The sequence below is a fragment of the Camelus bactrianus genome, chromosome 29 (genome assembly GCF_048773025.1).
Source record: "Camelus bactrianus isolate YW-2024 breed Bactrian camel chromosome 29, ASM4877302v1, whole genome shotgun sequence".
Taxonomy (NCBI): domain Eukaryota; kingdom Metazoa; phylum Chordata; class Mammalia; order Artiodactyla; family Camelidae; genus Camelus; species Camelus bactrianus.
The window spans coordinates 27003066-27025859 of record NC_133567.1 but is presented as its reverse complement, the minus strand read 5'-3'; the positions used below and the strand labels follow the sequence as shown (position 1 = coordinate 27025859).

The 22794-nt window shown below is 58.9% G+C and overlaps 1 protein-coding gene across 2 annotated transcripts; it reads left to right on the top strand.

The window, feature by feature from the left end:
• The first annotated feature begins 1233 nt into the window (after positions 1-1233).
• On the top strand, positions 1234-22484 carry LOC141575568 (adhesion G protein-coupled receptor B1-like). 2 transcript variants are annotated; one of them, XM_074355064.1, is made up of 4 exons: positions 1234-1529; positions 6460-7269; positions 21403-21529; positions 22108-22484. In XM_074355064.1, the coding sequence occupies exons 1-3, from the start codon at positions 1376-1378 to the stop codon at positions 21438-21440; spliced, it is 1002 nt and encodes a 333-aa protein (XP_074211165.1). In that variant the 5' UTR covers positions 1234-1375; the 3' UTR covers positions 21441-21529; positions 22108-22484. The 2 variants fall into 2 exon arrangements, with proteins under 2 accessions (XP_074211165.1, XP_074211166.1); XM_074355065.1 differs by lacking the exon at positions 1234-1529 and adding an exon at positions 2825-2957.
• Positions 22485-22794: the final 310 nt, after the last annotated feature.

Genomic DNA, 22794 nt, shown 5'->3' with positions numbered 1-22794 from the left:
GGAGCTCAGGTGGGCAGCTGAAGGGAGCACTTGAGGGGCCCTGTGACTGGCAGCAGGGTGGGTGGGGACAGAGAGGAGGCAGTTGGATGTCAAAAGTCACAGACAGAGACTGAGGTCTGACCCCACCCTCATCCCCCAAAGAACCAGTCACTCCTGCTGTGAGGAGGTAGAGATGGGAGGGGTCTCTGCACCTGCATGGGCTTAGTTGAGAGGGTGGGGCTGCAGGGAGGCTGGGGGATGGCTGGAATGACCTTTCTCCTCTGCTTCCCTGTCCTGCATCCCCTCTGGCTGGGTTTGCAGATCCTTCCCTGAAAGATGGGGTTGGGGAGGGGTGAGGTCAGAGAGGCCCAGAGTGGGAATGATCTCTATGGCCACCATGGGGCGTGCAGGCGGGCCCAGAGCCCGGGGGCCCATGGCGGTCTGTCGAGCTGGGCACAACCGAGAACCCTGTGGCCTACGATCCTGGACGGGGCTGCCCACTGCTCCCACCCACGCATAGATTGGGAAGAATGTGCCCAGACCCCTGGCTCCCTGCTCCCTTGGACACACTGGCAGGTGGCAGACAGACAGGTACAGAGAGCAGTTGCCTGAGAGCAAGGCCGAGGCCTGTTTCAGGGCCCAAAGCCCGGGGTTGTCACTGCCCCCAGCAGCCCGAGTCCGAGACTCCCCACCACAGTCCGCTTTTCTGCTTTCTCTTCCAGCTGCTGCTGGCAGCCACAGGCCGGGGTCAGGGCCCCGGATGTTAGAAGCCACTGCTGCCCCTTCAGTCTCCTGAAGCCGTCTCCTCCTCCTGCCTCCGCTCAGAGCCCCTGCGCCCTGACCCCAGCCCGGCCTGGCCCCGCTCACCGCCGGACCCTGGCATGTCAGGGCCTGGCCCGCGCATGCCTATTCAGCCCGTGGAACCCTGGCGGCCCCACCAGCTAGGATGAGGGGCCAGGCCGCTGCCCTGGGTGCCCTATGGGTTTTCCATCCGCTAATGCTGCTGCTGCTTGGGCACCAGCCAAGTGTGGCCTCAGGATGGATGTGCATCCTGGGGTGTTCCGTGCCCCATGCTGGTGCAGGGCAAGTTCTTCAGGTACTTCTTGGGTGGCCACTGAGTTCTCTGCCAGTGCTTCACGCTGCTCCTGGACCCTGTGCAACCCGAACCTGCCCCGCTACAAGCTCTGCATGAAAGTGGCCACGGTGCCCGCCTGCAGCAGCCCCGCCTGTGTTGGAATCTACCAGTTGGAATCCTTCCTGGAGTCCACACCCAGCTACCTGGGCCTGGAGGGCTGTGATGAGGTGCTGAGGCTCTGCGATTCCTCGGGGCCGCTGGCCTTCCTGCAGGCCGGCAAGCAGTTCCTGCAGATGAAGGGACAGCTGCTGCCACAGAACGATGATCCTGGGCTCCAGGGCGGGGCCCTCCCACCCCAGCAACAGCTTCTCCGTGGAACAGCTGGTCATGGGCAACCACAACCCCCGTGACGTGGCTGGTGGTCCTGAGAACTGCCTCAGCAGCCTGACCCAGGATGGGGCAGGGATGCGCTCAGGTGAGTGACCATTGGGGAGAGGCCCAGAGAGCAGCATTCTGGGCAGAGGGAATGAGGAGAGGGTCTCCTCTGCAGGGCTGCCCCAGCCACCCATCCCTGAGGGCTCCCTTGGGAAGCCAGTTGCACTGAGAAATGTTCTCTGCAGGCTCACTGAGAGGATAGGGACCTGGGGTGCCTGCCTGTGGCCCCCAGGGCCAGGCGTGGTGCCGGCACACTAGGAGGTGCTTGCTGAGTGTGCAGGGCAGGATGGGTCTGGTTTCTCCCACGATGAGGGAGTGTTTCATTTCTGGCTGGAGGAAGGCCCCTCCTCTTCTGCAGGTAGGATGGTTCTAATGGGCCAGCAGGCTGCCGCGGCCTGTGGCAGGGTCTGCAGGGGCCTCCTGGACATGGGAGGAAAATGAGAGTGGGCTGTCGGGAAGTGTGGTCAGGAGGTGCAGTTTGGGGGTTGCGCTTGTTGTGGCCTCACAAATCCTTACCCCGCGGCTTGTTAGTTACCCAGCTCCTGGGAGGTGTTCTGGTGCCAGGGTCGAGGTGCAGTAAGAGGCACAAGGAAAATCCTTTGTGTCCTGAGCTGCTTTTCGGGTCAGGGGAGGGAGGAGGCAATAACACCCAAACACAAGAAGCAAGTGTTAGGTGTGGGGTGAGGGGGTTGCCTGGTGTCGGGCTGTGTGTCACCCAGAGTTGGGGGCTCATTTGGTCAGGGGGCCATGTTCAAGATTCCAGGAGATATGCAGGCAAGCCTTGTGAGCTTCGGTGACAAAGGCGGGGGATGCATCTGTGCTGGGTGGGAACCCGGTGGGAGGGGTTGGGGCATGGTTCACCTTCTTACCAGTTTGGTTTCCTTGGTGAGCAGGCCACCCGCACAGGAGGGCACGACTAGTGTGCTGGGACACTGGGCCGGGCTCCGTGGCAGCAGGGCAGGCAAGGGGCCTTGCAGACCCTTGGAGGGGAGCCCTCCTTGCAGGAAGCCCAGGGAGTCACGGGAGGCTGGGGCTGCAGCCAGGGCAGGGAGGGTGGCAGGGGCCAGGCTGGGCTGGGCTTTCATGCCAGTGGGTCATCGCAGGGCCAGGTGACGAGGTCCAGGGCTCTTGGCCTCTCCTGAGCTAGTGGGGCTCATGGATTCCACAAAATAGCCTCTGGAGAGGCACCAAGCAAGCTACGTGGGGTTACAAAGGAAGCCGGTTATCCTGGACCTGATTTTGTTCATAGCCCCAAAGCCGAGGCTCAGGAGAGGAGGGAATAAGTGGCCAGAGCCCTGGGAAGGGGGGGCAGGTGTGGTGTCCAGGAAACCAACAAAATAAAACCATTTTTCAGGGCCCCCAGTGCTGGAGTGGGAGACCAGGAGGGCAGATCTTCGGGCTGGGCAAGGTGAAGGTCAGCTCCCCCCACCTCCCCGGGCAGCGTGCTGGTAGTACTTGTCCTTGGCAGGTGAGGAGGAGGTGAATGGAGCAGCGTATAGAGGGTTCTTCTGAGGAGCAGAGATGCAGGGCATTGGCAGGTCTGGGAGGTGGGAGGGTGCAGGAGCTGTCCATGCTGGCAGCCTAGGCCCCTGCCCAGCTCTGCCCCGAGATCCAGCCAGAAGACAGAGCGGGCCAGTTCCGTGGTGCTCAGACTCATAGCGGGACTGCCTTCTGGCCAGCAGAGCCTACCCCCAAAGCCCAGGGTGTGGAGCGGTTCAAGTTCTAGAGGACGGTCCCCGCTGTGGAGTCCCAGGGCTCCAAGGAACCCTTTTGAGAGCTTCATGGGTGGGCTCTTCTGGGCTGTCTTCTGGCCCCAAGAGCAGCTGAAGTCTCACTCCAGAGCCTCAGGGTGTGGCTGCCTGATGGGGCTTTGCCCTGACCTGCCCCTAAACTCCCTCCGCGCTGGTACCTCCCCTCCTCAGGGTCCAGGCCAGAATCGCCCTCCCCAGGCCCCACAGCCCAGCTGGGGCTGAGGTTCTCTCTCCTGTATCCCGAGCATCTTTCCCCTGCTTCCTTCCTCCCTGAAGGCCTGCCCCCCTGTGCAGCCAGGGTGGGCTCTCCGAGGGGCAGTTCTGATTGGGGTGCTGTCCTGCTTCTAATGCTCACTGCCCCCTCTTGCCCTCTGTGTAGGACATGGGGTGGGCCTGGCTCCCCCAACATGCGCTGAAGAGAGGCATGAGCTGGTGCAGACGAGGCCGGCCCACAGGGATGCTGGGAGGGCCTTAACTCAGTCCGGCTCCCGTGGGCCCTGGGACAGGGGCAGGATTTAGATCGGTTCTGCCTGTCCTGGGGCAGTGCCAGGCCGTGCAGAGGGCAGGGACTTTGTCCGACAGACCTGGGCTTGGATCCAGTCTTGGGCGCCCAGGACCTGGGAGTTCCCCCCAGGGTTGCTCTTCTGTGGCCCCAAGTGCCTGTCTGCAAAGTGGAGCTGCAGCAGGTGCCCCCAGGACTGCTGCTGCAGGGACCCAGCGCCCAGCACAGGATGGAGCCCAGTGGTGGTCCCCTCCCACTGTGAGCCCTGCTCTTCCCTCCAGGCCCACGAGTGCACAGTGTGGTGGAGGCAGCCCTGCCATCATCTGCCTCCACCACCTTGTCACCCCCAGCACACAATCTGAGCGTCCACTCTGGGCCATACTTGCTTTCCAGATATGAGGGCTGTGGTGTGGGCTGCCAGGGGCTGGAATGAGGAGGGGAGGGTATGGGCCCAGCCTGGACCATCTCAGTCTGTACACTGAGGGGGAAGGTGCTTTGTTTTGAAATAGCCTTGACCCCTAGTCAGTGGGGACAGGACAGAGTGAAGCGGCTGTCACATAGGGTGGTGTTGGGGGAGGCACTGGACTGTGGTCAGACTTTCTGCTGGGGTTCTCCAGGACATCAGAGAGGGTCCGTTCCGGGGCTGGGGCCCTGGGTTGGGGGCTGGTGGCTGGTGGCTGCATTAGGTCCCAAGTTGGGTGCAGGGGAGGGCGTGCTGCAGCTGGGGCTGAGGCTCAGGAGAGATTTCAGGTCCCACTGCCACCCTGCCACCAGGCCGGGTGGGCACCTTCCCAGGTGTGGGATTGGCCGTGGGACCTTGGCCCCGGTCTGTGTCCCCAGATGTTGATTAGGAGGCCAGGGCAGGTGGCTCTGCCCACCACCAAGACTGTCCCCAGAGTGGTCCAGAGGCAGGGCAGGAGAACGGGCTTCCCAGTGATAGGGGCCAAGTGCAGGTGTGCCCAGTACTGCTCGGAGGGGCAGCATGAGGAGTTGGCAAGTTGCCTCCTCAGAGGACATGAACATTTGCCACTGAAGAGCCCCCACAGGGCCGCCCCTGGTGAGCCAGCATCCCCAACCAGCCTTTCTCCCCCTGAGGTCCCCTCCTGCTCCATCTCTGGACCAGCAGGTCCAGCTCTTAACGCTTATGCTGAGTGCGTGAAGCCTCACTCCCACCTTACATATGGGGACACTGAGGCTGAGAGGTGAGGGACGGGCCTGAGCCCACACAGCCGTGAGAGGGGCAGCTCAAGTCCAGCCGTCCTGGCCCGGCTGGCCCAGAGCCGGAGGCCGCCCACTTCCAGCTCTTGCCGTGCCTACAGACCTGTCAGGACAGACGCTAGGAGGGGACTGCAGAGCAGTGACCAACCTTACGTCGCTGGCCAGCTGGGCCCAGGCAGCAAGAAGCAAGGAGTCCCTGTGGGCAGGCGGCCAGTGCGTGCATGGTCTGCAGAGCAGAGGTGCCAACACCACCAGCTGTGGGCCAGCTCTGGGGCACAGACTGCAGTCTCCCTCCTCTGCCCACTGGCCTTGCTGCTGTGTGGGGTGGTGGCCAGCCAGGGGCTTTGGGAAGGGTAGGAAAACTGAGGCTCGTAGGCAGAAGGAACTTCCCAGGGTTCACGTGGGGGCGAATCGAGGAAGGGCGGTGCTGGCTTCCTGAGGCCAGGACAGCTCTACTGCGTCCCCGCTCACTTGGGCCAAGAGCTGCCCCCTCCCCTGGGTGTGAGTGGGTGTCACACAGCCGGCACCCTCTCCTCGAGCAGGGCAGGTGACCCCAGGGGCACGAGATGGGGGTCAGTCTGTGGGGTTCAGGTGTGGGTACTCAAGCCTCCTTACTGTGACTTTGTCAGCCTCGGTTTCCTCACCATGAAATGGGGGAGTGCAGCCTTGCTGACCTTGCCAAGGGAGTATGCAGGGGTCAGTCCAGGCAGAAGCCTGGACCCAGTGGCTGCTGGAGAATCTGGGTGGGGGATAAAGGAGGAAGGGAGCTTTCTGGCAGGATTGCAGATGGGAGGCTGATGTGGGCACCTGTGTGGCCCTGTGACAGGGGGCAGGGTTGGGGGGCACTGAGAGGAGGCAGTTGGATGTCAAAGTCACAGCCAGAGACCTGGGTATGACCCTACCTTCATCCCCCAATGAATAGGTCATTTTTTTATGTGAGGAGGCAGAGATGGGAGGGGAGTTTGCACCCACATGGGCTGAGGTTCAGAGAGTGGAGCTGCAGGGAGGCTGTGGGATGGCTGGAATGACATTTCTCCTCTGCTCCTCTGTCCTGCATCCTCTCTGGCTGGGTTTACAGATCCTTCCCTGAAAGATGGGGTTGGGGAGGGGTGAGGTCAGAGAGGCCACAGAGGCCCAGAATGGGAATGACCCCCATGGTTACCATGGGGCTTGCAGGCAGGCCCAGAGCAGAGGGGCCATGCCAGTCTGTCCAGATGGGCACAGCCGAGGCCTATGTGGCCCGCGGCCCTGGCCGGGGCTGCCCACTTCTCCCACCCAGGCCTATGTGGGAGAGGTTGTGCCTGGGCCCCTGGCTTCCTGCCCCTCCAGCCCTTGCAGGTGAACATACTGGCAGGTGACAGGTGCATAGAGCAGGTGTTCGAGAGCAGGCCTGTGTCCTATGTGAGGGCCCCAAGCTCGGGGTTGTCACTGCCCCCAGCATGCTCGAGTCCCAGCCTCCCCACGGGGCTGATAGTGCTCTTTTCTGCTTTCTCTTCCAGCCGCTGCTGGCAGCCCCAGGCTGGCGTCCAGGCCCCGGATGTTAGGAGCCACTGCTGCCCCTTGGTCGCCTGAAGCCCTCTTTCTTCCTGCCTCCGCTCAGAGCTCTACAACCTGGCCCGAGCCCAGCCTGGCCCTACTCGCTGCCAGACCCTGGCATGTCAAGGCCTGGCCCACGCCTGCCTGCTCAGCCCGTGGAACCCTGGCGGCCCCACCAGCTAGGATGAGGGGCCAGGCCACTGCCCTGGGCGCCCTGTGGGTTTTCCATCCGCTGCTGCTGCTGCTTGGGTGCCAGCCAAGTGTGGCCTCAGAGACAGATGTGCGTCCTGGGGTGGGCCGTACCCCATGCTGGTGCAAGGCAAGTTCTTCAGGTACTTCTTGGGTGGCCACTGAGTTCTCTGCCAGTGCTTCACGCTGCTCCTGGACCCTGTGCAACCCGAACCTGCCCCGCTACAAGCTCTGCATGAAAGTGGCCACGGTGCCCGCCTGCAGCAGCCCCGCCTGTGTTGGAATCTACCAGTTGGAATCCTTCCTGGAGTCCACACCCAGCTACCTGGGCCTGGAGGGCTGTGATGAGGTGCTGAGGCTCTGCGATTCCTCGGGGCCGCTGGCCTTCCTGCAGGCCGGCAAGCAGTTCCTGCAGATCAAGAGACATCAGCTGCCACTGGATGATGACACCAGGCCCTCCCACCCCAGCGACAACTTCTCCGTGGAACAGCTGGTCATGGGCAACCACAACCCCCGTGACGTGACTGGTGGCCCTGAGAACTGCCTCAGCAGCCTGACCCAGGATGGGGCGGGGATGCGCTCAGGTAAGTGACTGTTGGGGAGAGGGCACGGGGGAGAGGGTCTTCTCTTCAGGCCTGCCCTGGCCACCCGTCCCTGAGGGCTCCCTCGGAGAAGCCAATTGCACTATGAGAATAGGGACCTGGGGTGCCTGCCTGTGGTCCCCAGGGCCGGCCATGGTGCTGCACACTGGGAGGTGCTTGCTGAGTGTGCAGGGCAGCATGGGTCTGGTTTCTCCCAGGATGAGGGAGTTTTGCATTTCCGGCTGGGGAAGGTCCTTTCACTTCTGCAGGTAGGACGATTCTGCCAGACCAGCAGGCTGCCGCGGCCTGTGGCCAGGGTCTGCAGGGGCCTCCTGGGACATGGGGGCAAAATGAGGAGAGTCGGCCTTCGGGATGTGTGGTCAGGAGATGCAGTTTGGGGGTTGCATGTGTTGTGGCCGCACAAATTCTCATCCTACAGCTAGTTCCCCAGCTCCTGGGAGGTGTTCTGCTCCAGGGACGAGGTGCAGTGAAGAGGCACAAGGAAGGTCCTTTGTGTCCTGGAGCTGCTTTCCAGGTTGGGGGAGGGAGGAGGTGCTAACACCCAAACACAAGAAGTAGGTGTCAGGTGTGGGGTGAGGGGGTCCCTGGTGTCGGGGCTGCGTGTCATCTGGAGTCGGGCTGACTTGCTCAGGTGTTTAAGATTCTGGAAGATGTGCGGGGAAGCCTTGTGGCCGTCAGAGGGAAAGGCGGGTGTCCCAGTGTGCTGGGCGGGTCCCAGCAAGGAGGGGCTGGGGCACAGTCCACTTTTCTTAGCCGTTTGGTTTCCTTGGTGAGCGGGGTACCTGTCCAGGAGGGCATGATCTGTGGACTGGGACCCCCGGTGGGCCTCCATGGCAGCAGGGCAGGTAGGGAGCCCTGCAGACACTTGGAGGGGAGCCCCCCTTTGCAGGAAGCCCAGGATGTTGCGGGAGGCTGGCGCCTTAGCCAGGGCAGGGAGGGCAGCAGGGGCCAGTCTGGGCTGGGCTTTCCTGCCAGCAGGTCATCATGGGACCAGGTGATGTGATCCAGGGCCCTTGGCCTCTCCTGAGCCAGTGGCACTCATGGATCCCACAGAATAGCATCTGTAGAGGCACAGAATAAGCTAAGGGAAGTTACAAAGGAGGCTGGTTATCCTGGACCTGTTTCTATTCATGGCCCCCGTCCGAGTACCCAGATGAGAAATGGGTTGAAGCAGCGAGGTGCCAGAGAGAATCAGAAAAGGAGGAAAGAGGTGGCCAGAACCCTGGGAGGAAGTTGTAGGTGTGGCATCCAGGAAACATCAGAAAATCTCGATTGTGCATCTGTGTATCACGGCCCCCAACACTGGGGTGGGAGGCCTGAGGGCAGATCTTCGGGCTGGGCAAGGTGGAGGTCAGCTTTCCTTCTTCCTTCAGGGTGGAGTGTGCACAAGGGGTGTGTGTGCATGTGTTCAGTGCATGGGGCAAGTGTGTGCACATGGTCCCGCCTGCCCCCTTCTAGCATGTCAGTATGTGCGTGTGTGCATTGCGTTCTTCTGTGCTTGTGTGTGAGGGTGGGACGTACTCACATCCACTGTGTGTGAGTGCGTGTGTAGGCCGATTTCAGCAGTTGTGACAAAGCACATGTCGAGGCTGTGTGGCAGGGCTGTGGGCCTTGGGGGAAGATGGCTTGCAGGGACGGAGGGCTGGGGCTGCCATGATGTGAAGCTGGAAGCTGAGCTACAAGACAGGACACGGTCCCTCAGGCCCAGGGGTAGCTCAGACCCCCATGTGCGTGCCTGTGACTCCAAAGGCCTTGATGCTCTGGGAGTGAAAATCATCGTGAGGGTGGCGACAGCAGCCACGTCTGAGTGTCTTCTTTTTGCAGGAAGCACCAGCTGTCAACCAGTTTACTTCTCCCAGCAGCCCAAGGTTGGCTCCTCAGCGAGGCAGCCACCTGCGCAGGGCCTTTGCACAGGCTATTCCTTGGGCTGGAACACCCTTCCCCACATGCCCAGAGGGCTCCCTCCCTCAGCTTGCTTGTGCCCTGGCCATCCTGACCCCCGACCATGCTGCTTCAAGTGGCAGCAGCCCCAGCCTCACTCTCACCACACCCTGTCTCTTTTTCTCTTCCCACATGGCATCGCCTGTTAACACTGGATAATTCCTGTGTCTTTATTCTCTGTCCTGTCACGGTGTACCCGCCAACAGGCAGAGGAGTTTGCCCTGCTGGCTGATGAAACCTGGCACACAGGAGGCCCTGGATTAATATTTATGTAGCGGAACAAGGCACAAAGAGGTTAAGGCAGCAGCCAGGATCACACAGCTTGTAAAGGGGAGACAGAGGGCAGAGCCTGCTCTTGTCACCTGGTGGTCCTGCCTGGGGTGTCTCCTGCACTGCACTCTACTGGGAGGGGGTGTGTGTGTATGGTTGTGTGTCAGGGTGGGGTGGCATGCAGACCAGAGAGGTCCAGCAGTCATTCAGAAGACACACAGCTGAGCTAGGCAGGTGCCCGGCCCCAGTTCTTCCCGCTGAGCATGTGCCAGGGATCTTCGCCCCTCACCCTGGTTAGGAGAGGCTTTGTTACGTGTCCCTCCATCCGTAGCCCAGCTGGGAGCCAGCGGGAGGCCAAGGCCAACCCATGGCCCATTTTCAGCCCTGCCCCCTCCTGGCCTGTCCAAACGCCACATGGCCCCGTCACGCATCTGGTTGGGAAGTGTTTCATGGGCCAGAACAACTGTACCCTCTCCTCCACCTCCGCCACTGGCTGATGGCCCCTCTGCAACTACCCTCCCGCTCCCCCAGCCTCTCAGCTTCATCTCCCTCTCCCTCTCCTGGTAGTCTCTCTGTGTTTTCCTACCCCTGGCCAGATGGGCCAGGTCAGGACCCATGGGTGCTGGGGGTAGGGGGTTCTGGGAACTGTGGGGGGGAATTCAGAGAGCTGTCCTGTCCCCTGTGGTCCTCATTTGCACATCCATGCAGGGATCTGAGGAGGAGTCCCTGTACCCCAGGACAAGCCCTAACTTCAGAGGCTCTGGAGCACACCCTGGATGCCTGGGCAACAGGCCTGGTGGGCGAGGGCAGGGCAGGAATGGACAGGGGCTGACCCACTGCCTCTGCCGCCCCACCTGCTGGGCTGGGGAGAGTTCTGCCCAGGGAGCAGGAAGGCCTAGCAGGATGCGGGCCTCTCCCAGCACCCTCATCCCGGCTACCTGGGGCGCCAGGGTGGGAAGGAGGCTGGGAGCCCCCTCACCATGTGCCCTCTCTCCTTGGTAGACAAGGCTGCCTGGCCACCATTATTTGGCTCCATTCATCCAGTGAGGTGGAAATGAGGCTTCCAGACAGTGAGGGCATTGAGCCAGGGAAGAATGGCTGCTTCCATCTGGGCCTAGAGAGGCAGCCCACACCCCAGCCTTGCCCATTCCTCTGCTGCTCCCTCAAACCCCATCCAGCCCAGGAGCCCTGTGGCCACCCAGCAAAGGGGGTCCTGAGAGCCTCTGCCCAGCACCGTGGGGCCCAGGAGTTCTTGCGGACAGTCCTCCATTGTGAATGCAGTAGTCTGAATACCATTTGTCAGGTGTGACCTGTGAGTGGGACACACGTTAAAGATACAACAACGATAGCAGAAATAGCAGCCACCACTTACTGAGTGTCCCTCCATGGTGGGAGCACGGCCAAGGTCTGGGGGCAGTGTGTGTCTGGGATCAGGCCTCAGTACGTGATGCAGAGCAGCCACCAGTAGCTGAGTGTCCCTCCATGGTGGGAGCGTGCCCAAGGTCTGGGGGTGGTGTGTGACCAGGATCAGGGCTCGTCTGTGATGGGGGCCCAGCACCCTGTTTCCACAATCAGAGATCAGTCTGTGATGAGATCAAGGCTCAGTGTGTGACTAGGGTCATGTCTAGGCCTGGGGGGCAGTCTGTCCTCTGAGCCGGTGGCCCCCTGCCTGGCCTCTCCTGATCTGACGCCTCTCCGCCCCCTCCTCCCACCACATCCTAACCACCTGGCTCACCAAGGTAACCAGCGTTGAAATAATGGGTGTTTTAGCAGCTGAGGCCTTACCTGAGTCTGTCCTGAAAGACTGAGCTCTGCAGCAGTTGCCTTGGAACCAAGTGGCATCCTCCCTCCCACCCACTGCCAGTTTGATCCCAGCTCCTCTCCTTGTCAGCCTGGGGGATAACTTGGCCTCTCTGGCTGCATCTGCCAAATGGGCATGGTCATGGGGCTGTTGAGGTCACCCGAGCGAAGTGGCAGTGATGAAGGCCCCTTATCTGGGCAGCCTCGGCTTTCATACCTTCAGAGTCGCTCACCTGCCCTGTCCTGAGGGCATGGAGGCAGTCCTGGGGCTCCCCGCCTTCCCCCGAGCCCTGGTCTGCTCCCCTACTCCTGCACCCCAGCCCCCAGGGTTCTTCCATGACATTCCCAGTTCAAAGTGAAGTCCTATTTGTGCAGTATCCTTGAGACCCTGGCTTCACCTGTCTTCTGAGACTTGGGCCTCCACGCCGTCTCCAGGGCAGACCCTCCTGGCTGTCTGGACCACCCCTCTTTGAGCCTCAGTTGTCTCTGCTGTACCTGTGGTGAGCATTTGGTTCCTGGGTGGACTGAGACTCAAGGCTTCTGTGTACTGAGGTGACCAGCACAGAGCAGGAGTAGGGGGTAGTCAGGACTCTCTTGCCCAGGATGCTCCCCAGAGAGCCACCCTTGAGGGGAGCAATCTTCTTTGAAGAGTGTGGGGCCCAGTCCCACTTGGCCCCCTCCTCAATGGGGGAAGCAGGGCATCACTTCCCGTGGGCAGGCTCGCGTCTTCCCATCTGAACAATGAGAGCAGAGAGGCCTCCCTTGTGGGATCACAAGGCATCACGCCCAGACCCAGGACGGGGCTCAGAACTAGCCCCTCGGCCCCCCAGAGTCAGGGTCCATGCAGAGCTCAGCCCTGTCCCTGCCCTGTGGCCTTCCCAGGCAAGTCCTCCCTGGGCCTCTGCTGCACAGCTCGGAGCTCAGGGGGTCAAGCACAGTGCACGCCCACCGCAGTAAGGTTGGAGCCACCCTTCCTACCCGTCCCTTGTCTGGCAGAGTGACTCTGCCTCTGGGTTCAGGGGAAAGTGGGACCGTGGGAAGGCGGGCTCTGTGAGAGGAGAGGAGAAGTTTCTACAAGGGTGTGGGGGGTGTAGAGTTCTCGGTTTCTACATAACTCCACAGGGAGAAGGAGCCCCGCCTTCCAAATTGAGGGAGTTAGGGGTGTCCCTTCCTAGCCTCCAGTTCATTCTTCAGGCCATCACAGGCACGGGGACCGCTGGGAGGGGATTCTGCACCTCTCCAGCCACCCTCCCCAGAACAGAGCACCTGGACACTGCACCTGCTGGCCATCAAAGTGGGTTCCCTGGGATCAACTCTGATCCCAGCAATGTGCCCACACCTGTCATCTCCCACCATTTCAGGCATCAGTCCATCCTCAGATGATGGGTGTGAGGCCAGGGTGGGATGTACTTGACGGGCCCACGGCGGTGGGTGGCAGGGCCACCATGTGAACCGGGCCCTTCTGTTCCAGAGCCCACCCTCTGGGATCTGCGCAGTCCTCATTCTCACCCCAGGAGGTGGGTCTGCTCCCTGGGGCCACAGAGAAGCTGGGCTCCAAGAGGCATAGGGGACCCTGTTGCCCGGCCAGGTGTGACCTCCCCTCAGACAGCGTAGCTCCCCTGCTCCAGCCCCTGGGGAGTAGGTGGCATGGGGCTGTGGCCCAGGTCTAGCGTGGGTCCCAGAGCTGGGCCTTGGCAGTGCCATCTCCTTGGTTCCTGGTACATGGGTGCCGTGTCAGCACATGCAGGGTGCCTGGCCCGGCCTGAACCTGGCCCACAGTAGGTGCTTGGTGAGGCTGCGTGCCCTTGTTCAGTTCTCCCTGACCCTGCTTTGCTGGGAGGGCAGGGGCCTCAGGGCGACCCTGAGAATAAATAGGATGGTGGCACCAGGGTCCCTTGCAGAGGGAGTGATCTGGGAACCTTAAGTGTGGCCTTTGGACAAAAAGCCTGGGTGAAGCAGCCTCTTCCCGAGACCGTCAGCATGACCTGGAGTGCAGGCCCCAGATGTGAGGCCTCTCCATCCCTAACTCCTCAGTGGCTCCCCAGTGTTTAGAGGCTGTCCCTCATCGTGTCCCCCATGGCACTGGGGCTACTGAGGGGCTCAGGTCTTCGGGGGCATGAAGTCATGACTGCTGAGGGGAGAGGACCAGGATGGAGAAAACCCAGGAGAGGGCTGAAGGAGGGTGGCTGGAGGGGCCTGGAGGCCCTCAGCAGCCAGTCTCTGCTGGGTGTCGGGGAGGCTCAGCCTGGTGCTCAGCCAGCAGCTGTGAGAGCTTGATCACTCGTGCTGTCCCTGGGGGGCGTGGGAGAACAAGCACACAGGTCATGCCTGGGGCAGGAGCGGGATGAGGAGACAAATGAACAGTGTGAGTGCTCTCCATGTGCACGTCTGGGTGCGTGTCTCCTCTGCCTGACCCCATGTGTGGTGAGTGTGCTCACTGTCTCGGCCTTAGGTCAGCCTTTTGAGAGAGCTGCTTCTCCCCCCAGGTGATGGGTAGGGGGACACTGAGGCTGGCAGAGGACTTGCCCAGGGTCACACAGCAGGGCCATGTAGGGGCCAACACTCAACCCACATCCGACACCACTGCACCCCTGGCCCTGTCAGCCTGGTGGTTCCCTTGGGGAGGAGAGAACTATCCTCTGCTGAGAAACAAGTCTGCCGCCAGCTCCTGGGCCCTCCATGCCCTGCTCCTCAGAGCAGCAGAAGCCATGGTACCCTTTGGAACAGCTGAGAGCCAGGAGCTGCCCACTTACCCAGCCAGAACAGGGCAGCGCCAGGCCTCGAGCCCCAGGACAGGGTCGTGGGAAGAGCCAGGCCTGCCCTTACCCGCCGTGTGGCCTTGGGCCTTGCTCAGCCTCCCTGTGCCCTGGCTCCCTCCCTTACAAAGTGGGAACCCCTGCTGTTGTCACACCGCAGCCTGGGGGACAGGGGCATTTGCTGAGGCCCTACGTGTGACCCCTGCCCCAGGGTCTCCCTGTGACCCCAATTTGCATTAAGCTGGACTGGCCACCAGGGCATCTAGAACTGGGCTTCAGCCCCTGCTCCCCATCCCGGCTCACAGACGGGACAGGAGCTGCCCAAGGCCACACAGCGGGGCTTGGGGGCCTGAGCCAGCCTCCTCCCTGCACTGGGTCTCAGTTCCTCCTCCTCCAACTCTGTCTCTGCGGGAACAGGGTAGGCAGAGTAACCAGCACAGGGTGGGCCCTGCAGGGACAGTTGGGTGGGGCTTGTGGGGCAGGCATGTGGCCTGACAGCTTCCCCTCCCTCCCAGGGCACCACCAACCAGACTTGTAGTCTGTGGGCCGAGACTGACCTGTAAGTTCATCTGCGCTTTGTGTCCTTGGGGCTTGGGCCTGGGGGGAGGCCGACCCAGCAGGGGAGGGGCACAGCCTTCAGGTTCAGGGGCCACTGACTCCCCAACTCCGTCTTTTCTACACAGTCTCCCTGCCCAGGTCAGGCTCTGAGGCAGCAGGGTCCCACCCAGCTGGCTTCCCACCCCTCCCAGGGAAGTCCAAGGTTGGGGGCCCAGAGGGGTGTGGCGGACCCCCCACAGTGACCAGGTTACAGGCAGATAGTGTAGCTTTGCAAGAGCACCGGCAAGGACTGGCACAGCAGGGTGAGGCCCCGAGTGATCAGATGGGAAGCAGATGAGGGAGCTCCTGGGGCCCTGGGCTAGGTCCTTGTCAGGCGGTAGCACCAGCCCAGGCCAGGTGCTGCAGCAGCAGGAACCAGGGGCACAGGGCACCAGGCTGGACTGACCAGGCTGCAATTTAGAGTCACACAGCCCTGCGTGGGTGCCTAGAGCCAGGTGTCCTCCCAGATACAGGGAAGCAAAAGAGAGGTGGGGGGCTATGTAGTAACAGGGAAGAGTTTGTACAAAAGCCCCATAACGGGGGCGGCATCCAGAGGCTAGCAGGGTCAGAATTTGTGGTGACAGGGTGGAGAGAACTTAGTGACTGGGGTCCCGATGGGCCAGATGGGCCTGGTGGTGGCTGGGCCTCCCCCCTAGAGGTTTGGTGTCCATTGGGGTGGGTGTGGTAGGAGCGGCATGTCATTGTCACCACCCACCTCTCTCATCCCTGGTTCCACCAGTCCCAGGCCAGCCTGTGGGCCGGGGGGTACGTGTGGCAAGTCCCTACTGCTGGGCGCGGTGCAGTGACGGAGGTGTGTCAGGGATGTCAGGGAAGCTCCCGCAGTGGCTGACCCTAGAGAAGGATGTTTTTCTGGCAGAGAACAGGAGGAAGCTCTCTAGGCAGAAACACACTTTGAGCAAAGGTGTGGAAGTTAGAGGGTGCAGGAGGAATGTGAGGCCAGGATGAGTAGGCGACCAGAGAGGTGGATGGATGGGTGCTGGGGGGAAGCTGCAAGGGGCGTGGGGCCAGTCTGTAGTGCTGTGTGTCAGCAACTGTGGAAGTTGTCAGGGAGGATTGGGACTATCATCCATCCATCCTCCATCCACCTGTCCACCTGCTCAGGTACCCACCCACCCACCTTCTATCCATCCACTCACTTGGCTATCCACCCACCTACCTGTCCCCCCATTCACTCACTCATCCACCCATCCTGCCCCCTAGTCCATCCACTTATCCACCCATCCACCCACCCATCCGGCCTTCAGTGATTACTGTCTATTGACAAGGCAGTTCTCTAATAGGATTGCCTTGTCGATGGTCAGTAATCACTCAAGACCTCAGCCTCCTCTGATCCCCGCTGGGGAGGGACAGGGAAGTGGGAACGTATGGATCCCTGTGAAACTGTCAGGTCATGGCGCAGGCCAGGAAGTGGAGCCAGTGTACCGAGTGGCCGGTGGCGTGAGGTGCCTTCAGGGCAGGTACACGGAAGCCTCTCTGGGGTGGTGCTTGAGCAGAGGCCTGACAGCACTGTGCACGTGGCTGTCTGGGGACAAGCATTTTGGCAGAAGGAAGAGACAGTGAAGGTGGTATTGAGGGTGGCCTCAGCAATTCAGGGGATATGAAGCCCCCTCCTCATGGGAACCAGGACACACCCGGGGCAGTTAATGAGGCCAAGTAGGTGAGGGGGCTGGGTGAGAGGGGAGAGCTCATGGGGCCACGCACGCAGTCCGGGAAGGTGTCTTGGAGGAGACAGAGCTGGGCTGGTGGGTGTGAGGAGGTTTGGGATCTACTGGCGCCCGTGCAGGTGCCCAGCACCCAGCACGCAGCCTGACCAGGCCGGCCAGGAACGCACTTGCTGAGTGAGTGACCTGTCGGCTTGAGGTCCAGCTGTGCCAGTGGTTGGTGCATGATGGGGTGTGGGTGTCTAGGCCCCACGGCTGGCATGAGTAGGTGGCAGGCCGGACAGAGGTGGGTCAGAGCTGCACCAGGTGAAGGTCTGAGTGAGGGGTAAAGGGCTCAGGCAGGGGTGCAGGCCTCTGAGCTGGGCGGAGTCGGCAGGTGGCCTGGGGTTGGCGGGATTCTGGCACTCCCAGTGCAGACCACTTGCTTGCAGGGCTGGGGAGCTGTCAGGGGCCCCCCAGGGCAGGTGTTTGTGAGGCCCAGTTGTCCCAGAGAAATGCCAGTGATTTCAGGACATGAGAGAGCGCCCTCCACCGTCTGCTGTCCCTGCTCCCGGCCCAAGCCCTGACTGTCCTGGTCCCCCCTCACTGGGGTCACCTTTAGAAAGGTTTTCTCTCAGCAGCAGCAGATGCACACGCACACACACTCTCACACACACTCAAATACACCCTGCGACTCACTCTGCTGCCTGTGCACACCCTCCCATACCTACACGCGCACATGCAGGTGGGCACCAATTGGCTTACGCCTGTGCCCCGTTCCTGGCCTGTCCCAGCCAAGTGCCCCGCAGCCCTGATCCTGGCTGCAGGGCTGGCCGTCTCCCCAGAGCTCAGCCCTGTCTCCAGCCCACCAGGCCCGGCACTTGAGATGCAACTAGCTGGTGGTGGCCCTGAACCCTGCCCAGCCCACACTCTCTGTCAACCTTCCTCACCCTAGCTGTCCCGGGGAGAGGGGAGAGGGCACCCCACAGGTTTTGGAGAGTCCCAGATTGGGGAGCCTTGTTGCCTCTGGGTACCAGGGACTGGGGCCTTCCCTGACTTTAGACAGGTGACCTTGGATGAGCCCCTCTTCTTGGGGACCTCAGGAACAGACCCAGTTGTGAGGTGTGGCATCACTCAGGCCAGGAGCTGGGCAGGCATGGAAGCTGCATCTTTCTCAGGGCTCAAGGGCTTGACCTGGGAGCAGGAGAACATGCAGAGGAGAGGGCGGTGACCTATGTCACACCCAGAATTTCAGAAGCCTCCCGTCCTCATGAGAGCTCCCTGCACCCACGGGATTCCCCAGCTGATGGGACAGATACTCTCACTGTCCTCACCTGGGACTCTTTCCAGAGAGTGTGTTTGTGTGTACACAGGTGCATGTGTGCAAGGATGTATGTGCATGCTTGGGGGCATAGGACGCCGTGGGAGCTTGGAGGAGGGCACGTCTGCTCTTGGAAGGCCCCAGCAGGCTCAGATAGAACTTTCTAGGGCAGCCCCGTGTCCTGAAGGATAGGTGGGTGTTTGCAAGGCAGAGGTTGGGGCAGCCCAGGACAGGGCGCGGCCTGAGCAAAAACCTGAGCACACAAGTATCTTCAAGGCCTGCAGGTGTTTGGGGTTACAGGACCCTCAGCAAACAGAGGTGTAATGAGAGTGAGGGTCTGAATGGGGCAGTCTGGCACAGAACCAGTACAGACGAGGCCCCTCCCTCCACCCCTCCAGCAGTTGACCTTCTGGGGTCCTTTCTCTCTCTTCCTGGGCAGTTCAGGTGACTTCCCGCCGCATTCCCCTTGGGGTCCCTGTGCCCAGGCATGCAGGCAGGGGAAGACCTCCCTGGGGGCTGGGCCTGGCAGGCATGGTGGGTGTGGTGGGCTTCCAGGGGGGGGCGGCCATGCTGGCACCCCAGCCCCGCCGGCACCCCAGCCCCACCAGGTACCCTCTCCCTGCCCAGTGGGGATGCCTCGCTGGTCTGCCCCCACCTCTCTGCTGTGAGTGGAATAGGGGCAGGGGCCTTCTTAGGGCAGGCCTGGGACGCCCCACAGTCAGCCGGGGGTTGGGGGCCTGGTTGGCTGGCATGGGCTGGGATTGGGGGCAGATGGCGGCTGTGGGGCTGGGGGGAAGGCTGGTCTAGCACCCCACCCGGCTCTGTGCTCATGAAGGGAGGCCTGCCTGGGCTCCCCAGCCCCTCCTTGCTGCCTTGAGCTCTTTAAATCAGACAGGCTGTCCTGGGCCTGTGATGGGGGTCTCCTGCCAAAGCTGCCTCTGCCTCCAGATCACTAGCCGCCTCATCTGCTATGGACCAGGGGGATCTGTGGGGGCCCATGGGACACCCCAAGCAGGGAGGGCAGGCTGCAGTGGGCAGAGTGAGCAGGGACCCCTGGGCAGCCTCTCCTGCTGGCTCTCCCAGCCCTGCGCACGCGCCAGCCCCGCAGGCCGCCCTCAGTGCCGCGGGTGCCTGGCCACCCCTCCCTCCCCAGTGCAGCCTTCCCCAGACACACAGGTGGGCACTGTTCAGAGGGCCGGGCAGGACAACAGAGTGCCTTTTGTGACTGGTGTCTGGGGATGCCACTGGCATCCTGGAGTGGGTGGGGAGGGGATGGAGACAGGCCCTGGGTCCCGTCTGTGTGCTGGGCCAGGCTGGGGGATGTTCTAACAGACTGAGGTGAGGCTGGAAGATCCTGGAGCCTGAGAGGCCAGTGTCCAGCCCATGCCCTTGTTATCCAGTGGAGAAACTGAGGCACTGGGGCTGCTGATTGTGAGCAGGGAGCACGGGTGGTTCACACATTTGCGGATGTATCTGGGATGGTGGTGGGAGGTGGGTGTGGCATCCCTCCACAGATGGGGACCTTGCCAGCTACAGCATGGGGCCCATATGGCTCCTACCCCATGGGAGTCCCATGAGACCGGTTCTGGTGTGTGGTCAGCACTCAGTAAACCACTCATCATCTCCCTCCCTTGTCGCTGTGGCTCCTTGTCCTTACCGGGCGTGGCCATCTCTCTGAGGTCCCCCACTCCTCACCCCAAGGGTACCCTGCAAACTCTAGGAGGCCATGTGGCAGGTTCCGGGCAGAGGCTGACCAAAGAGATGGGGGCTGGACATCTGGAGAGCCTCCTGCCAGCAGGGCATTTTGGTCCTGAGGATGTGATGGGAGAGGCAAGGACCTGGGCAGGGGAACTTGGGTGCTCATTGGTCACTGTCCTTTGGAACACAAGAGGGGCAGTGGGTGATGGGCACTTCAGTGACCCAGGTTGGCATATTGGAAACCAAGGGCCAGATAGGGGGCCTGAAGCTTGGGAGAGACAGTCACCCAGTGAACACCTCTGGAGAGGAGTGCCCAGTGACCACGCTGCGCCCTGGCCCTGGGTCAGCAGGCTGGCAGAGTTTTGACCCCAGCAGAGGCCTGGGTGCTTGGTGTGGCTGAGGGAAGAGGGCGAACCAGCTTGGGGGAGCCCAGCACGGAGAGAGCCACAGTGCAGGTGCTGCGGGAGCTGCCGGAGGTCCCCTACTCCAGGTGTGGAGCCAGCCATCCACTGGCCTGGCCCTCCTTCTCTGAGGCCCTGCCTTGGGCTCCTTGGGGCTCCGTCCTCACCCCTGGGCTCTCCCTAAATGGTCCTCTGCAGGAAAGCCCTCTTCTCCCGGTCCTGGTCCCTGTCCCACTGCCCCGTACGTCCCAGTGAGCACACGCTGAGCCCAGCTCTCCTCTTGCCATGAGCCTTGTACAGGTGTGCCACACGTGCATGTGTGCAGACACAGCACATGTGCACACAGACACGTGCGTCTACACATACGTGCTTACACACACACGTGCACACGTCTGCTCCCCACAGCTCAGCAAGTGTCCCTGAACCCATCACCCACTTGCCCAAAGCCTGGTGACCTCCATGACCCTGTCTCTCATAAGATAATTATGTAGTTATCTCGTAAGATAATTCACAGGTTGAAACATGCATGGCTCAGGGATTTCCCTGTTTTCCTTGAAGAAATTTTGCTGTTTTTTATTCCTTTGACATTTGAATAAAATTCTCAAACCTAAGAACGGCTTATCAGCAGAACCTGGAAAATGGTGTGAAACGTGTATTCTGGCTGCTTGGAGTGATTTCATGGAAAATTTTAAAACAAGACTTTTTTCAACATTGATTTTTATTTAGTGTGTTTCTATATTATTTTTCAGCACAAATGAAAGTACTATCATGCTTTCTCTTTTCTTTGAGGTAATTGACAACACTTTCAGCTTGCATTTTGTATTTTAAAGCTTACTTTATACAAACATTTCAGATGCTTTTTAAATTGAAGTATAGTAAGTTTACAATGCTGTGTCAATTTCTAGTGTACAGCATAATAGTTCAGTCATAACATATACATACATATATTCCTTTTAATATTCTTTTTTATTATAAGTTATTACAAGATATTGCATATAGTTCCCTGTGCTATATGGTATGAACTTGTTGTCTATCTACTTGATATATATTAGTATCTGCAAATCTTGAACTCCCAACTTATCCCTTCCCACCCCCTTCCCTCCTAGTAATCATAAGTTTGTTTTCTATGTCTGTGAGTCTTTCTGTTTTGTAAATAAGTTCATTTGTCTTCTTTTTAGGTTCTACATATGAGTGATGTGATATGGCATTTTTCTTTCTCTTTCTGGCTTACTTAGAATGACAGTCTCCAGGTTCATCCATGTTGCTGCAAATGGCGTTATTTTGTTCTTTTTTATGGCTGAGTAGTATTCCATTGTATAAATACACTGCAACTTTATCCAGTCATCTGTTGATGGACATTTCGGTTGTTTCCATGTCTTGGCTATTGTATACAGTGCTGCTGTGAACATTGGGGTGCATGTATCTTTTCAAATTAAAGTTCCTAGAGACTTTTAAAAGTTAAACCTTTTAAAGGTGTTCATTATTGCAAGTAGTATTGATGAGAAAAATAATATTCACAAAATACAGTTAATCTAAGATTTTTTTGAGGGCTTGGAAAAAGCATAACTTTGTAACAGGCTTGACAATTTTATTATTTCTAGCCACTTTTCAGGTCTTACAGTATAGTCGTATCCATTCTTTCTAAACTATTCCATTTCATTTGAAAACAGGTTTGATTTGGAATCCTGAGGAAAGGGTGTCATTTTGAGCGGCTTTTCCTCATCACACAGCACGTCCCCTCCGTGGGTTTCTCCTACACACCCCGGGGTGGCTTCTCTCTGTTGGGGCCCATGCCAGGTAATTCGGATTATTCAAACAGCACCTTTAAATGGACTTCTCTTTAAGAAAATGTAAACTTCTTCAAATGTAAAGGAAGACCAAATTCAAGGGTCCAAATTCTATTCTGATGCTCCTTTTAAAATGTAAAACACTGTATTTCTTTGCTTTGAATGAGAAGAAAAAAAGATACTGAAAAAGTAAGCATGTAACTAAAGGTAAGACAGTCAGTCATTTAAGATAGTAAACCGCACGTCTATAGCCAACAGAATGTCAGCTCCGCTTGTGTTTGTGAGTAGATTTTCATTTTTTAACTTAATTCTGATTTCCACATTGTTTTTACTATGCTTGTATTACTTTCATGATGAAAAACACGCATAAAGCTTTCAAATAAACATTAACCTAATGAGTGAACCATTAAACTTCCTTAAGTTTTTGCTATAATCTTTTGTTCATAATTAAGATGCAGTAAAACACACCCAGGTTATACAAACAAATATGAAAAACCCTTCTCTAAAGGATTTTTTTGGAGGGAGGGTATTTTATTATTCAATTTAGCTAAGATTTTTAAAGATGAAAACTTTATTTTGCATATACAGGAATGCTAGCTTCTTGAAATCACTGAGGAAAGGAAGAGCTATGCTTGGAAGAAAATGGTATCTGAAGCACAGAGCTGGACTCCGGAAATGCTCCCGTTTCCGTGGAAACAGTATCCCAAGAACACAGGCTGGACACGGCGGGGGAGGGGGCTGTAGGTCATCCTGTCTGCCTTCTAACCTCCTATCACTGTGGGCAATACCAGAAGGAGCCCAGGCGTTCCCTCCATCTTCCCCAGTGGTCTGGCAGGAGGGTTACAGCACCCATCACCCATGAGGAGATGAGCTTGCGGACTGCTGTCTCTGATGACCAGAATAGAGCCTGGCATCAGTGAAAGCTTTATAAACGTGTGTTGAACGAATAAAGGACATTGAAGGAGCATGCAGTGTTTCATTCAGTGTTTTCGATTTTTGTCTTGTTCATTTGTTTTGGTCTTTGTTTTGGTCTTTGTCTATTTGTGTACATCACTAGGGGCAAGAACATGACCGTCTCCGTATCTAGTTCGGTATTCGTACATAACTAATTTGAAGGAGTGTCCAAAGTTCTTAAATTACAGGATAACACTGTGGAAATAGGCAATACAGTATATTGGTTAAAAGTCTAGACCCAGGGACACAGCTGGTTTCAGATCAGCTCCACGGTCACGACCTGCATAACTCTTGGGCAGGCAACGTAACTTCTCTTTTAAA

Bases quoted from the DNA above. Each gene is read 5' to 3' on its own strand.
- LOC141575568 (XM_074355064.1), top strand. From the start codon at position 1,376: ATGATCCTGGGCTCCAGGGCGGGGCCCTCCCACCCCAGCAACAGCTTC. The intron at 1,530-6,459 runs GTGAGTGACCAT...TTTCTCTTCCAG, and splicing joins TGGGGCAGGGATGCGCTCAG to CCGCTGCTGGCAGCCCCAGG. The intron at 7,270-21,402 runs GTAAGTGACTGT...ATTTGAAAACAG, and splicing joins TGGGGCGGGGATGCGCTCAG to GTTTGATTTGGAATCCTGAG.